The 15,622-nt window shown below is 38.8% G+C and overlaps 1 protein-coding gene across 1 annotated transcript in view; it reads left to right on the top strand.

Annotated features, from left to right (window-relative positions):
• The first annotated feature begins 9,178 nt into the window (after positions 1 to 9,178).
• Positions 9,179 to 15,622, top strand: part of TBX15 (T-box 15) — a 37,372-nt gene continuing 30,928 nt past the window's right edge. Inside the window, exon 1 of the mRNA XM_010192720.1 lies at positions 9,179 to 9,389. Within this exon, the coding sequence (XP_010191022.1) occupies positions 9,298 to 9,389 (92 nt within the window). The 5' untranslated portion in view covers positions 9,179 to 9,297. The remainder of the gene's footprint in view (positions 9,390 to 15,622) is intronic.

A 15,622-nucleotide genomic window follows, 5' to 3' on the forward strand; every position in this document is an offset into this window, starting at 1 on the left:
GTTTGTAGGCCACCAAATATCAGCTTGCAAATATTTAAAATGTTAATCTTAATTTGTTTGGTATGTGTTCATACCTACAAAAAGATGGCAATATTTCCTGGACTTTGCAATTATTTAAAATTTCTCAGCAATTTCACCTTTGTCTCAGAGAAAATAGACACCTTTGCAGATTTGATCTTGTGTTATGTTTTCCTTTTTTACAATTTTTTTTTTCCTGGCTGTTGGAGAACAGTCCAAGCCACATAATCCAGAAACAGACTGTCCCAGTGCTTATGCCCGCTCCCATCAAGGAAGGGCCTGCCACAGAGCTGGGATCTAGTTTCAAACTCCTGCACAATTCATGGTTATTTAGAGCCAACACTTTGGTTTAGACTGGTCTTTAAATATTTGTTGCATGGTTTTATTTATAAGAATAATGACTCTATGTTTACGGGTTACAGCATATAATGCATCTAATGTCCAGCCTCCTTTTTTTTTCAGCTTTCCCTAACTTTCAAGTGCATTTCCACTCTTCAATTTTACACAAACTCTTGGACATTGGCCAGACAAATTCTTTGTAGTCTGTACAGTTCAGGATCTTGGCCAGATTAAAGCTGTCATCAATTTCACCTCTCTCTACTTTTAATAATGTCTTGCTTTCTCCCTAGTACTTCTAATGGTTTTAAAGGTTGCCGTTCTGTGTCTTCTTCTGCATTTTCTTGAATTGTATGCTCTTTTATTATATCTCCTGATTTAATTGAATCTTATTTTTCTCTATGCTTTTTTAAAGCCCTTTACCACTGTAAGTATGGGCTTCCCGTATATTTGCTACTGAGCAGTCTTTTTGTGAGGCTGTGCTGTTGGTGATTCCTTGCCCTAAGGCAAGGCTGACTGACAGCTGCAGAGAATCTCCTCAGGGAATTTTAGGAATTTCTTGGTTTCTTCTATACTGAAATTTCAAATTACATCCTCCTCAAAGCTAGTATGAGATACTGAAGACCCAGGCTATTTTTCACTTTCCAGAAAACAATAATTTAACATTGAACATTGAGTCCAAGTTTTGCTACTTCAGTGGGGTTTGTTCTCCTGAAATACGATTGCCAGAAGTCTCTGCTGCGGCAAGGTTATGCTTATAAAATACTTTTAAGCAAAAAAGTTACCTCAATCTAGAGATGGGAGAGTTTATAGAACAGGTGTTTGTTTGGCATCCATTTGATGGGATATTTTTAGTTGTGATGGATAGTCTAAAGCACAGACTGATGAGTTGCATGCAGTTTTCCTGAAAGCATATGGTAGGATTGGGTATGAAGTCTACAAAGAAATCCTATGCTGTGACACTACTCAGAACACTCTTGGTCACCTACCTGACACTTTTGTAATGAGAATTTGTATTTGCCAAGGATGACTTCAGCGTCCAGCAGCCAGTGTCTCCAGTTTTAGCTGATGCAGCTCAGAACCAAGACTGGACTCTTGAATGTCTGGTCCTAAACTGTGTGTTCCCAAAATATGTTTTTTTTTTCCTCAATATTCTTAAAAAAATTAAATAGATTGTGAGATAAAAAAATAAATTTAAAGTTTCACTGTAGCTGACATTCTTTCTCCTGGCTGGAGCAAGAGTTTACTTTTGAGGGCAAGCCCCCAGGGCTAAGTACACTAGTAAACTCCAGCTGCTTTGTACTGCTTTGCCAATACTGAGAAGCCATAAACCCAATTTAACTTGCTGGTTAAACCAGGTTTACAGCTGTTTTACATTGCTGGAGTGGAGCAGAGCAGCTGGAGGATACCAGTGAATCAGAGTGATTTTTCCTTTGGTGTGTCTTGTGTCCCTTTGTTGAGTCTTACATGGAATAAGCCAAGGCAGGAGCAGTCAGTTCTTGGCAACGCACAGTCAAGTTGATGCAAAACTTGCATTTATAGCCAAAGCCGCCATGTTTTTCATCTCTGTGTTTGCTTTTATAGTCTCCTACTAGTTGTGTTTGTCATGGGGATATCGATATGTATTATTTCCATGTCATATTAGTCTTATACTCAGTCTTTGTTTTGGTACGGGCAGCCATCAGCTTGAGTGTATTTTACAAGCTTTGCCAGCTCAGATAATCTTAGGAAAACAGCTTATAAAACTATAATTTAGGAACATGAAGAAGTCTTTGAGGTTAAACTGCCAGAGGAATTCTTCACTTCAGAATCAGCTTGTCTTTCATTAATTTCACTTGCGAATGTACCAGATCTCTTTATTAGTCTATGCCACATTTCCCCATCTGTACAATGACTTCTAGTTTTTTCATTTTGAGTCTTGCTGATGTTAATGTCATATTATCCTGCTGTGGTGTCATAAAAAGAAAATTAATTTCTTGAAAGCTTCTTTTGGTTGTCTGAGATTGCAATGCAGCATTAGTATTGATGAATTTCTGGATTTGGACAAGCTTGTACCATCTCCAGACCAGTAAATCCTGATACTAGTTGCAATGTGTAGTTACTAATGTAATAAAAACAAATACTGGTGAATAGACTAGATTATCTTTAAAAGGTCCCTTTCAACCCAAACCATTCTATGAGTCTATTACAAATAATAAACAAGTTACAAATTCTAGCATTGTGTAGTTTACAATGGACATAATGCTGGAAGAAGGCACAATTAATATAGTAGGGTACACAAATGAACTGAAAATAATTCAGGGGGATAAGACAATATATAAGAAAACCTGCAGAACTCTCTTTCTGTTATTTGTTGAGTGCAGCATGTGGATATGGTTTTAATCACCTGGGAAGTGTTTAGAAGCCTTTGCCTACAGCAAGAGCAATTGCCGGATCAGCTGCATAAAATGCAACCATGTTAATCTGAATGGCTCTGTTGAACTCCAGTCTGCTTCACCTATGCTGTTCCTGCTGTCTTTGCCACAGCCAGACTTCTTGTGTAATTTTGAAGTTACCTGGGGCATTGTTTTAACTTCTGCCAAAGTATTAGTTATTGATGGAAAACAGTTGTATACCTGAAGTAGTTGCACCAGCAGCCACCACACCATGCCCAGATGAACTTTTACTCCTCCAAACTGTTTTGACCTAACGAGTTTCTGCTCTTTCATTCTTATAGAGTTGTGACATTTTGTATCCAGATTCCAGTAATGTCACTCTGCTATATGAATCATAGAATACCACAGCATACCAGGTTGGAAGGGACCTCAAGGATCATCTGTTCCATATGCATGGTTCCCATGCCGCTGATTTTGCAGAGTGGCAGTAGTAAGTTTGAAAATTTGAAATGTAAAAAGAACCATGAGATCTGTTTGTAGCCAGCAGCAAAAGCACGATGTCTGCTCTGTTAATTTTAGCTGAGTTCATAGAAAAAAATAAAGCTATGTCCCCCCAAATTTTCTCTGCCCATGCATGTCCAGGATTTTGTACCTTCTTTGTAGTCTGCAGATCCTGATTGCCAGCAAATCAACTGCAGGGGAGAGGGAAGAACCACCTGTTGCACTGAATGTTCACAAACCTTGCTAACAAAAATAAACAGTTAAAAAAAACCCACCTCTAACAGCTTGTAGCAGCTGCCATATTCCACCCAGGAGAAATCTTTATGCTAATGGAATCTGACAAGATCTACATTAGATATCTACAAGTATGCAAATTAAAGAAAAAGAAGAGAGAAAGAGGATAAGTCTTTTAGTCTCCTCTAGGTAGGTGGTGTTTTATGTATATTGGTTTTTGTCATTGTTCTCACTCCTGTAGTTTACATTCTTTGATACCTTGGAGTAAACCATTTGTTAAGTGCATGAACTGCATGATGTGACCAAGGACTAAACTGAGCTCTTTTTGTTTTAGTGGTTAAATATGGGACGCAGTATCCCTGCTGTGCTCCAGCTGCAGAGAAAATTCTGCTGAAGATCCCGGTATGAAGTTGCTTAGAAAATTAATGTCTTTTAATGTCTCACATACCAGTTTGTCTCTTGTACCAGACTGATGAAAAAGCAGTGAATGTATGTGAGGAATGTCAGGTAGCTGAGTTGTAGAAAGAAGACAGGCAGCAACAGCTCACTGTTTTGTGTAAGAGGGCTCTGATCCCTGGACACATAGTGTTGGTGCAAGAAACCGGTTGGAGTTATTTTCCATCATCTTGGGGCACTCAGTGGGGATGCTGACCTCAGAGTTGCCATGCTTGTGAGAGTGGTGTTTTCCTTCCTATCTGCCAACAAGAAGCCTGGGAATTTGTGGATCAAAAGAAATTATGAGCTGAGGATTTCCAGGGCAATCTGGAGATAGTAAAAATGGGAAAGAGATTAAAAGGAAAAAATCTGAACTAGTTTAATAGACCTCTATAATCTCAGCAATGGCCTTGGATATTCTGAGTGACTCTGTGGCCTTGTTGGTAAGCTCAAAGGTTGCTGAAAGTGCTGAGAAATTTCCTCTTCTCCAGGTCCAACACACTTCAACTGCAGTAACTGGATACATGGTCAGTGTGGAAAGAAGGGATGATAGGAAACCATCAAATGTGGCAGAAGAAAAGGATCAGCCTTTCTGCACAGTGGCAGTGAAAAAGAGCTCTGCTTCAGGCTTCCAAGAGTTCTTTATTACACATTGAACATATAGGTCTGTGCCAATTTTCAGTAGTGTCACATCGGACAGTTTCAAACTCCTTGAAATACAATGCTTGAAAGACTCTGTCTATTTATGACAGATCAGGCTATGATCGAAAACACTTGGTCAGCCTGTTTGTCCAGCAAGCTGCTTGTAACAAGAGACAGTATTTTAGAAACTTTTCTCTGTATTGTCTCTAGGGAGAATGTATTACATTGGAGGGGTTAAGCGTTGACATTCCCCTGTGGTCAGTGAGTCGTTCTCCACATAGACCAAAAGGGCTGTGTTTTCTTCTGGCTACATATCACTCCACAAAACAGCAGAAATAATCAGCAGAAACATCAGAAAAAAAAGAACATAAGTAATAAACAGGAATGGAAATGTATGGTTTTAGAAGAGATTTGCAAGAAGGGGGAGATGAAAGAGGCAGAGTGATGTGATCAGCAAGAGCTTTGGAGATGTTCACCTCAATAGCTGTGGTGCAGTAGGAAGGGCCCTTCTCCAAGCAGACAGGTGAGGTGAAGGACCTTGTAAAGAAAAGTAGCTAAGATCAGAAGATGGAAGTTCATGGATGCCTGTAATAGCAATGAGGAACATTTTGATCTAAAACTGTCTCAGCTGTCCTGTGGAGTACTGCAGGTTTAGAAGCCTCAGTTGCATCTGCTCTCACTTCAGCTAGTTGCCTGCAATGGATGAGCTTGGTTTTGAAGTATCCTCTCTCAAGGACTGTACTCTGCAAAAGTAGAGTACAGTAAGAGAAAACCATAAACCTGTTTTAATTGCTGCTTGCCAAACATACACAAAAAGTGGCACAGATTGCAACCTAACTTGACACCAGAGAACCATCATTCCTATGGTAGTCTGAGAAACGAACTCTGAAAGGAAGCCACTGCATAGAGGGTATGTATTTCCCTATGGCTGGACCTTGGATTTAGTGTGTGGGCTTTTATACAAGGTACCTCTTTAAGGAAAGGCAAGGAATCATATCTTGTCTCTTTGAAGATAGAAGAAGTTAAAGGAAACTCATCTTCCTCAGAAATTCTTCTCTTTGTCTTTCAGTCAGGCACAATAAGTAGTACCAGCCACAACCTGCACCTCAGGTTGTTCACAGGTACATTCTGTTTTGTTGAAGCTTTAGGAGCTGTTCCCTAATTTTCCCTCTGCTTACACTAGTGTAAAGTAGAAGTAATATCTTTGAGTTTAGTGAAGTTGCACCCCACAGAAGCTGACATATGAAGAAAAAAAAGCTCTCTTCTTCCTGTCTTGTTTCATTGTGAGCAAGTACATGCAGCAGAGCAGCTTGAGCTGTGTTAGCTGCCTGCTGCCACAATTACTACATATTGAGATTGGTTCACCCTGCACCCCTCTGTATGTTGCTCACTTACAGATGTTTACACCTGTCTCTTGATTAATTCAGAATCCTAACACATGTAGAGAACTCTAGCTAAGAGTCACAGAGTCTCATACAGCTGGATGTCATTAGGGATGAATTTCATATGTCAGATGCACTTAACTTCCCCTGCATTCCCCTGGTCTGGAATGAACTCAGTGTCTCCAACTGGATGACACCATTCAGGAGCGCTTAGCTCACAAAAGGTTGAAGAAAACACCAATCTGAACTAAGAACAGCAACACTAGAGACACCCCCTCTGCCATTTCCAAAATTGGAGGAAATAGAGGTACTTCCTGTTCTGTGCACTAATTTGGAGGTAATTATAAATCATATTTCAGGGCACAAAATATTAGCTTTTGGAAGAAAAGAAGTTGTTTCTTTTTTCTCCTATGTGTGGTACTGTATGGTTTGGTAGGTACTGACATATCAGTAATTACTGAATTCCATTTGCAATTTTTGATTTGTATCAGCATGACAAATTATATCCAAGGATGTGGCTCTCCTTCCACTTCCATCATTGTCAAGAAACCTCTCCAAAACTCTGTTACAGTCAGTGGAGTGACATCAGCATAAAAATCAGTGAGAGTCTCTGATATTTGATTTTCAGCAGTATGCAATTCCAGTCAATTCCCAGGGATTCCCTAGGCTCCAGCCACATGCCCAGTTTGAAAGGTTGTCTGGGAAATGCTGGAATGATGCAGGGGACAGCATCTAGCCAAGTGCCATCTGTTGGCCATTTACCATACTGCTCAGAGAACACAGAGTTTCTGAATGCCTGAACCAAGCACAGGTGATGTGGCCTGAAACAGGCTCTTTAGTTGCAAACCCACAGCTTAGAATCTCATTCAGGGAGGAGGACTCCATAATGAAAACTTTACTTAGGCCCAGTCTCTTCAGCCCACCAGTATAGTTTACCTTTACTTTATTAAGATCTCAGAGAAGATGTAAGAATTTTGGTTATTGGTTCAGCATACGAGTAGACATACAAAAAGATCTTACTGTGATTTGCAAAGGACACTTGCTTCTCCTTGAAGGATAAAGTGATTAACTATCAATAGGAAAACAAATATCCTAAGTGTTGTGACCCCTACTCAGGCTTACCCCCTCCAACCCTTTCAGGTGGAATAATTTGAGGTAGAGGAAGCAGTTAAGTATCACTTTGTTCCTGCATCACTGGGCTCCTGAAGCAGGAAGGAAATGTCTCAGTCCCTCTGTACTCTCAGACTGATTCTGTCTTGTGGTCACAGAACAGCAGCAGATTATCTCATAGTGTCTTGAATCAGCCTATGTCTAGAATAGTAGTTTTGGGTGTAGTACTGGTATCCATGTAACAGTCCTCTGTTGGTAGGTTTGTATTACTCCTTTAGAGGGATGGACCTGTTACTGCTTTAACCCAGCTTGGAAATCAGTGGGAAACATAAAGGACCAAAGACTCAAAACAGACTGGGAGCAATACACGCTGAACCCTTCTAAAGTTCTACAGAATTTCAACATTGTACAGGCAGATTGTTTAAATTGTTGGCAAAGCTTACTAAATATGTCCTTCAAGCAAGTCCACCATTCAATGACATATTCGCTTAGGGTTGTCATAGAAGATAAAGGCTTTCTGATTGCACTGGGGCTGTAAGTTTCTTGTATATTATCAGCCAAGCAGTTCATGTCCATGCCACTACAGCAGTATGAATTTTTCAGAAATTTTTCCTTGTGGCATGAGGTGTGGCTGGTGATTCTGCAGGTGGCATCTTCACTTCCAGCCTTTTCCTAACTATGGCCCGCTACACAGGCTGCTCAGGAGACATTGTCTCTCAGAAGCACTATAAATCTGAGACTCAGCCTGCGTGACCTCAGGGTTATTAAAGAGTTTCTGGCATTTGCTTGGTATGGAAGGAATTTTAGCTGGGGTGATTTCATCACATTTTTAACACAGATTGTTACTTTTTGTCTCCTTAAGTTTCCTCTTCAGACAGAGATATCTTTCTCCTTAAAGTGCAGAGAGTACATATAAATAGCTGGTTTTTTCCTTCGCCAGGATGCTTGTATTTAGGTCATCAATGAGGACACTCTACAGTATTTTTCCTTGTACTATCTCTGAAATCTGCAAAGCTCTTGAGCCATTTAACTGAGTGCTTCACTTGATTCCTTTGTCAATCATCTATATACTAATAGTGCAAATTTGTTAAAAATCTGTTTCAAAACATAAAGACATTGCTTTGCAGAATTTGTTGTGAATCATTTTGATGTAATGTGGATGTGCACTCTGTTGCAAAATAACACTGTTATTTGCAAAATTCCAGCTTAGTCCTACTGTATGAGAGCTAGGTCCATACATACGTATATATGCCTTACCTGCCTAATACATACACGAGATATTTTTGCAAAGAAATGGCCATTTGAATCAACATGCCAAACTGGACTTTTAAACTAGTCAAACCTCACTTTTTTGTTTGTTTGTTTATTTTTTGAGCAAGCTGCCTTCTTCTCCCCCTCATAAAGAGAAGTCGTCGTCTCATGTGCTCTTTTCCGCAGTTTGCTTCAATTGTTTCCTTTGGTAACATATTCCATATGTTTATTATCTCCCTTTTTTGTCTTCCAGTAGCCTCGAGCATTTTCTTCAACAAAAGCTGCATGGTTATTTTCTCAGGAAATATCATTGTTCCAAAAAAGATATTATAAGAGCAAACAAACAGATTTCCAAAATGGTGCTGTCAAATAGCAAAATAAAAAAATGCTCATTATTTTTCATGACAAGGATATTAAAAGAAAAAAATGCTTTGTATAAAAATAGCCAACTCTTCAATAGAAGTGTAGGAGGATATTGAGTTAAATGGAATGTTGTTTTCTTGTGAGCCCATGTAATCTTTAATGGAAACTATGGGTTGAATTTGTTTTAATTTCTATTTTGTTAATCTGTATTTTGTATTCCACTCCCAGAATTGTGGTGATGTTTGTTATTATTTATATTTTATGTTGAGTGTCCTTTTTCAAGCTGTTTCTAAAACTTTACAAAAATGCTAGATGTCATGCTAGAAACCCTTAACCTCTATTCAGGCCATAAATCACAACAAACCATAAATATATCTGTGTGTGTGTGTGTGTATATATATATATATATATAAAAATAAGGGATTGTACTGTTTTTTAGCACTTCCGTTGTTGGCTTTCCTCTTCCCTCTCTTTATCACTCACAGCAGGCAGAACTGAAGTGTCTTACCTGGCATATTTACTTTGCAGACTCAGAGCAGAGCACTGGGTCAGACACAGAGGTGCTGGCAGAAAGAACATCCTGCTCATTTGGCTCCCACTCTGACCTTACATCTGGTGGCTCAGGCCCTCAGCCTCCTCCACCTTCATCCATGGAAGAAATCCAGGTAGAGCTGCAGTGTGCTGACCTTTGGAAAAGATTTCATGACATCGGGACAGAGATGATCATCACAAAAGCAGGCAGGTAAGATATCTCTGACTTTCTGTTTAGTTAAAAACCAGATCATAACAAAACTAAATTTAAAAACCACTTTTTGTCTTAAGAGGAAAAAAATATTCTTGATAAGCCAAATGAATAAATATGTAGGGAACATTACAATAAATATATGCCAGAGTTTCACAGCTGTATCTCTTACCAAATTTCTTAAGACAGGTAAAGTTATTTCATATTACTGCTTAAATTAGTGGCCTCAAAGGAGAACTGGCAGCTGCAGGAAACTGTTGAGGATAGCCTTTCCTTTGAGCAAATAAATCAGGAAATGATCATTATGCTGTTGGCTGTACTGAATTTAAGATGAGTTATGAATTTGGGGGTGAGCCATTTGAGATGCCTTTCAAGTCTCCCTAGCACTTCATAAGCCAGTTGATTTCATCTCAAATATAGTGAAATTCAAACTCACCTTTGCACCAAATGAAAATCTCCCTGCAGTTCTAAATAGATGAAAAGTTAAAGACTTCCTGTATCAAAAATATGCAGGCTTAAAGTTTGCCTCTGCTATTGCAACTGATGCCGGGTCAGCTGTGGTTAGGAAGAGCCACTAATAAGCCAGTTTTTTTTAAAAAGAAATCCTCACTCTGCTATGCTGTTAGCCAAGGGTAAGACCTTCATTGCTGTCTACTATTAAAAAATGGATATAAGTCTGTTTGCCAAAACACAACTTGAAGCTATCTGTAAATTTCTATATCCCTCAAACTATAAACGATCCCGGATTTTTAGACATGTTTGCGTTAACATAACTTTCCTTACTTTCACCTAATGATTTTTTAATTCCGATCAAAGCTGTGAAGAAGGAAGTCAGCACCATGGATAGAGCCGATAGGAGGGAACAGCCACGTGACTGTCCTAGGAGCTGTTCTGCCCCTTCTGCGTGAATTTTTCCCATGTTTTGGGGAAAAAACAGAGTGGATTCTTGGTTATAATTTTGTTTCATGTCTGTGCTCTCAGAATTTGCCAGAATAGCGAGGCTTATTCTTTTATGTTCTTAAGAAGTGATCACTATTGCTCTGTAGTCCCAGGACGTTTAGATAATTTGGAGAAAATTACCTTGAACAAACAACACAGATAATCCTTGAAGATTATCAGAACCAGATGAGCTCCCAGTTTTAGATATACAATCTCATTTGTACAGGAAGCATCTTACAACAGTACAGTGTGGGTTGCTGGTTTTGCCCTTCTGCCTTAAATGGAAGAGGCAAAGAAACTAAGATGGTAAGACTGGTATTGTGTATCAACTTTTCTCTAGAGGCATCAAAAAAGATGCAAAGAAAAGTATTATTGTCCTATTTTCATAGGGGGTGAAATTGAAACCTAAACAGAGACCTAAACAGAGTAAGTAAGGCACATTGTTGCCCTGGTGCCTGGGCCATGCTGTCTCAGAAAGTTAAAATAGCATATTGTTACCTGCTGGATTAATGATAATTCATTCTCTTATGATACATGGAGTAGATACAGCAGCATAACAGCAGCATAAATACCTCAAAGCCCACCAACACCAGTGCACACTAAAGTGCCCAGAGCTTAGTGGCATGAAGATGGTCTCAGCAGCTCACACATTTCTGAATGAAGTTGCTGACCTTTACAGGATCTTAAAAGCCCATACCCTGATTACAGTTTTATTTTTTTAAAAATAAACATTGCAACATCAGTGCAACAATAATTTTGCAAATTGTTCAGCACAACTTCTCAGAAAAGCCTTGACGGCATTGGCAGAGGTCCTGGAGAAGGAAGACTTCATGGAAAAAAACATAGTGAAATATTCTGGGGAGTTACAACATAATGAAATTAAATACTTTGGATCAGTTAAAAAAAAGGAAAAATGTCTATCTGGTCAGACTGATGCACACATACAAAAAAGATTCTGTAGTTCCCTGGAAGTTTTTAGGAAATTGCAATATTGAATACATTGCCATTTAAAAAAAACAAACTTTCTTTGAAATTTGTCATCTGCTGTCTTCAAGCTATAAACTCTTATTTGTTGCTTGGAACTGTCTGAAGTATGTATTTAGACACTTTTGATATAAAACTATTGTTCTGACATTTACGAATTGAAATGTCAGCAATGGTTCATGGAACTTGCCATTCACATTGCCTTCCTGACAAATACGGCTTCCTGCACTGCTTATCATCATAACAAACAAGAGATACCTATCCCTAATTACACAGCAATAACAGGAAACTGATTAAGAATTACTGTGAGATGTACATCGTTCCTTCTATGTGGGTACATGATGCAGCTGAACTATGATTCCAGTGAAGCAGGATGCCAGGAAAATGAGCCCCATTTAGTAAAGAAGCATCTCAAAACAGAACATTCAGATTCACTTCCCTGCCTTTTTTCTGTTTGCTTTAACCTGGCCCCAAATTTAGAAAAAAAAAAAGCTTTTATTTTCTTAAATTTTGGCGGAAAGATTTTAATTTTCATATTTTGGAGGAGAGGTTTCTATGCTCTGGGGAAAACCTTGGTTGGTCTGCATCTTCTGATGAAATATCTCTTTCCCTGTTTAGCCAACTGTCAGAGGCGTTTAACAGCCCATTTTAAGAAAGACAGACACCCTAACTTTAATTTAAGTAGTCCAAAACAGCACGTATTTTGATAATTTTTAGTAGGGAATAGAATTAGGGCAACCTGTAAAGACTGTAAGGAATATTTTTTTTTTCAGTAATTTTTCTTTAACACCATTAATAGCCTTTTCAAGTGTCTTTGCAAGCTCTAGTCGTGATAATTTTTCCACTTACAAAAGACCGTGTATCGCAATACATAGTCATATCTTACTGTGCAAATAAAGAATATTTTTTCTCCCTGAAAGGAGATGCTTATTATTACTTGAGTCCTGATGGCCAATAGGCTCATCACTGACTGCCCAAAGAAAATTTACATAGCTACTAAATATGTTTTTTCTGCTTGATGATGTTCTTCATCAGAAGTGCTGTTAAGAATATTGGAGGCTTGTTTTTGTGTTTTGTTTTTGTTTTTGTTTTCTTTTTTCTGCTGACTACACTTTTAGGTTAACTGTTGCAAAGCATAATGAAGACTTGGGAAGTTTCTTTAGGTAGTTCACCTGTTTATTGGGGATGATCCTGATAGATCTGATAAAATTCACAGATTAAATGTTTAGCCTTTCAGGTGAAACATTCTTCTTTCAGAGAGGATGTGTCCTTGATGGGTAGGAGTTGAGTTAGACAGTCCTGTTTCTCCATATAAGATGCATGACATATAATGCAACCCATAGATTAGATTGTATGATTTCTGACAAAAAGATCAGAATTTGTAGTAATTTATGAAGATTTCCTACCACTTATTCAAACTGTGGGAGGTGTACAGCTTCATTTGCAACTTTTTCCTTCCTCAGGGAAGATTTTGCTCTTTTTGTTTCTTTCTCTTTAGAAACCCTGTTTGAGGCCTTGTTTTGAAAGCCCTTATAATTACATACACATTTGCCTGTAACTACAGCTGCTCCTTAATTTTCTATGACTTGCAAGGCACTGTTCGGTTTCTGCCTGATCCCACAACGTTTTTGTTTTACTGTGTAATACTAGTTTCTAACCTACGTTATCTCAAACATATTTCTGGAGCTATGTCCTACCTGTATCAGGCCTACCACACCATTTAGCTTTCAGACTCTCACTTAGATTTCATTCTGCTTTTTTTCTTCTTTTCTTGATGCTGCATTTATAGGTGGCTTTTGCTGCCTGTTTCCATAAGCCTACTTCAGTCCTCTTGGGACTTTTTCTTTCTTCCTTTCCATCAGAACGTTGTTATTCAGAATTTAGTAAGATGCTGATAACAAGACACTTTTGTTCTTTGTGCAAAAGATGCACATGGCTTTCTGTCAGCTGCAGTGCTTTCAAGTCTGCAATTGCATTTATCTTCTTTCTGTTTGAAATTCAACCTTAGGCTCTTTACAAAATAAAATAAATTCATCTTAAGGCCGAGGTCATACTGATTTAAGCAGCTAGTCCTAAAACCATATTTAACTCTTTTTCTCTACTCTCCTTCACCAATGCTGATCCCTCATGTACCATGGTAATATTAGTAGAGGAATTTGAATCCCTCCCTACATTCCTAGAATCCCTAGCTAAAATCCACGGTGGTCACCTGAGCTTCAGAGGTAACTGTTAGTTAACTACCACATAGAAGTGCTCACCAGAGGGGAAAGCAATGTGCACTTATTACTGCAGGAGGACACTGACACTCTTTAGAGTGCTTGGAGTCCCACTCTAGAAAGTAAGCGCTGCCCACTGTTTATGGAGGTGGTTATATGAGTGCAACCATGCACACAAGCACAGTCAGCAGGTATTCCTCTGGGGACCCAGGTTCTACCTGTCACTAAGCCAGCACTTCTTCTCAACAGTGAAGGAAATTAGCTCATCTCTTATGTCATAGTCATTACATGTGCACTGCAGGATGGCTAAAAGCAGTGTGCTGAGGCCACGCTCAGTCATAAGAGTGGTAAAAGCTAGCAGTGAGTAAAACAGGTGACCTGGTTGTCTCCTGACTCCTCTGTGCCTCCTGATAGGTTAAATAGTATTTTGCCTGAGGTTTTTTTGCCTTCTTGAAACCATGAGTCTGAGTTGTTTGAAATGAGTACTTAGGGATGTTTACATTACCAAATAACTATTTTTTTTTATTTCCAGTGGAAGGAAGGAAGTGCCTCACAGTGCTCTTCAGTTAGAGACAGTAGCAGGGATTTTGTTGCAAGCCTCTGCTGATGATGAAGGGGCCCATGGAAAGGACTTCTCAGAACAAGGGCTGGCAGGCTACAGCTAACAAACTGCTGCCCAGAGGTCTTGGCCCAGTGGACCAGATAAGCTTTCTCCAGCTTCCAGAAAAATATGCCCTTTGGGAGCTACTGGGAAAGTCTGTTGGCTTCCCTCTCTCCCATAAACAATAAATCCTTTTGCTCCCAAACCCTGCCCTCAGCCTTTCCTCTCAACTCAAACATCTCTACATAATCCCATGCTGCAGAGGGAAACAGGATGGAATCCCTTTCCCTTTCCCTTCCCTCACTTTCACTCCTCACAGGCTTGTTTTTATAAACAAATATGCATTTGGCACCAGTATTGAAGGCAGGAAAATATCTGAGGTATAAAATAGCTGTGATAACTTCAGGCTGACCTGTGAGCTCACGTACGTTGTAAACACCATGCACACTTAATCTACAAACTTAAATCAGTCTGATTATTTCACAGAACTTCTAAATCAGATTTATTTTATGGCTGGGATGTGACTAATGTCTCTCTTAATGTCAATAGACAAATTGTCTTTCAGTATAAATGAAGAGCACATCCCTCCATTTTAGGGTTTGCATTTAGCAGATGTCACCCTTAAGCAAATTTAATCTTATATGAATTTTTGTTAACACACTGTATAACCATTATGCTGAACAGTCATGAAAACTCTGCAGTAAATTGTGTCAGTCCTTTTAAGCTCTCATATGACTTCTGTTCACTCAGCTGTTCATACAATGTACAAAGTATTTCCAATGTCTGAAGACAAAGGAATTGCATTTGTGTTTTAAGACAACCTGCCAGGTACCTCTTAATTTCTTATCCCCTAATGGAAAATTGCCCTCACTAAAACTAAACTGTGAAACAGAGAATGAATTTGTGTTGAAAGGGACCTTTGGAGGTCATCTGGCCCATGCCTCCACTCAGAGCAGGACAGCTTTGAAGACAGACCCAACTTGACACAAGCTTCACGTAAGCTGGTTCAAGGGACAGGGATAAGAGTTGACACCTTGAGACTCCTAAGGGTTAGAAACCGAAGCTTTATAATATTAGGAGAAAAAAAATTCAGTTTGGGGATATAGCTGTGATCCCCCTTCTTTGAACAGTTTTCACAAAGGAAAATTGAGCTATATTTTTGTGTTAAATGGAAATTTTAAACAACGACAAAATAATGTTGTCTATCACAATCCAACTACTGTGCTGGCAAATAATATTTTAATCAAGTTTTTCAGGTCATTATATATAATTAATTTTCTTCACATTCAGAGTTTGATAAACATCATTCTTGTTATGGAAGAAGCCAGGAATTGAGTAGACTGAGGCACACGATTGTTGTAAAAATGCTTTTTAAAAGACTTTTAAGTGGTCCTAAAATAATTGTAATAACTTGTTTAATATCATATTATATTTCCCTTGAAATGGTACTGTGTGTAAGTGCACAGTCCAAGTTTAGGAAGACTGTTTTCCTG

Source organism: Mesitornis unicolor, unplaced genomic scaffold (assembly GCF_000695765.1).
Source record: "Mesitornis unicolor isolate BGI_N332 unplaced genomic scaffold, ASM69576v1 scaffold1189, whole genome shotgun sequence".
Classification (NCBI taxonomy): domain Eukaryota; kingdom Metazoa; phylum Chordata; class Aves; order Mesitornithiformes; family Mesitornithidae; genus Mesitornis; species Mesitornis unicolor.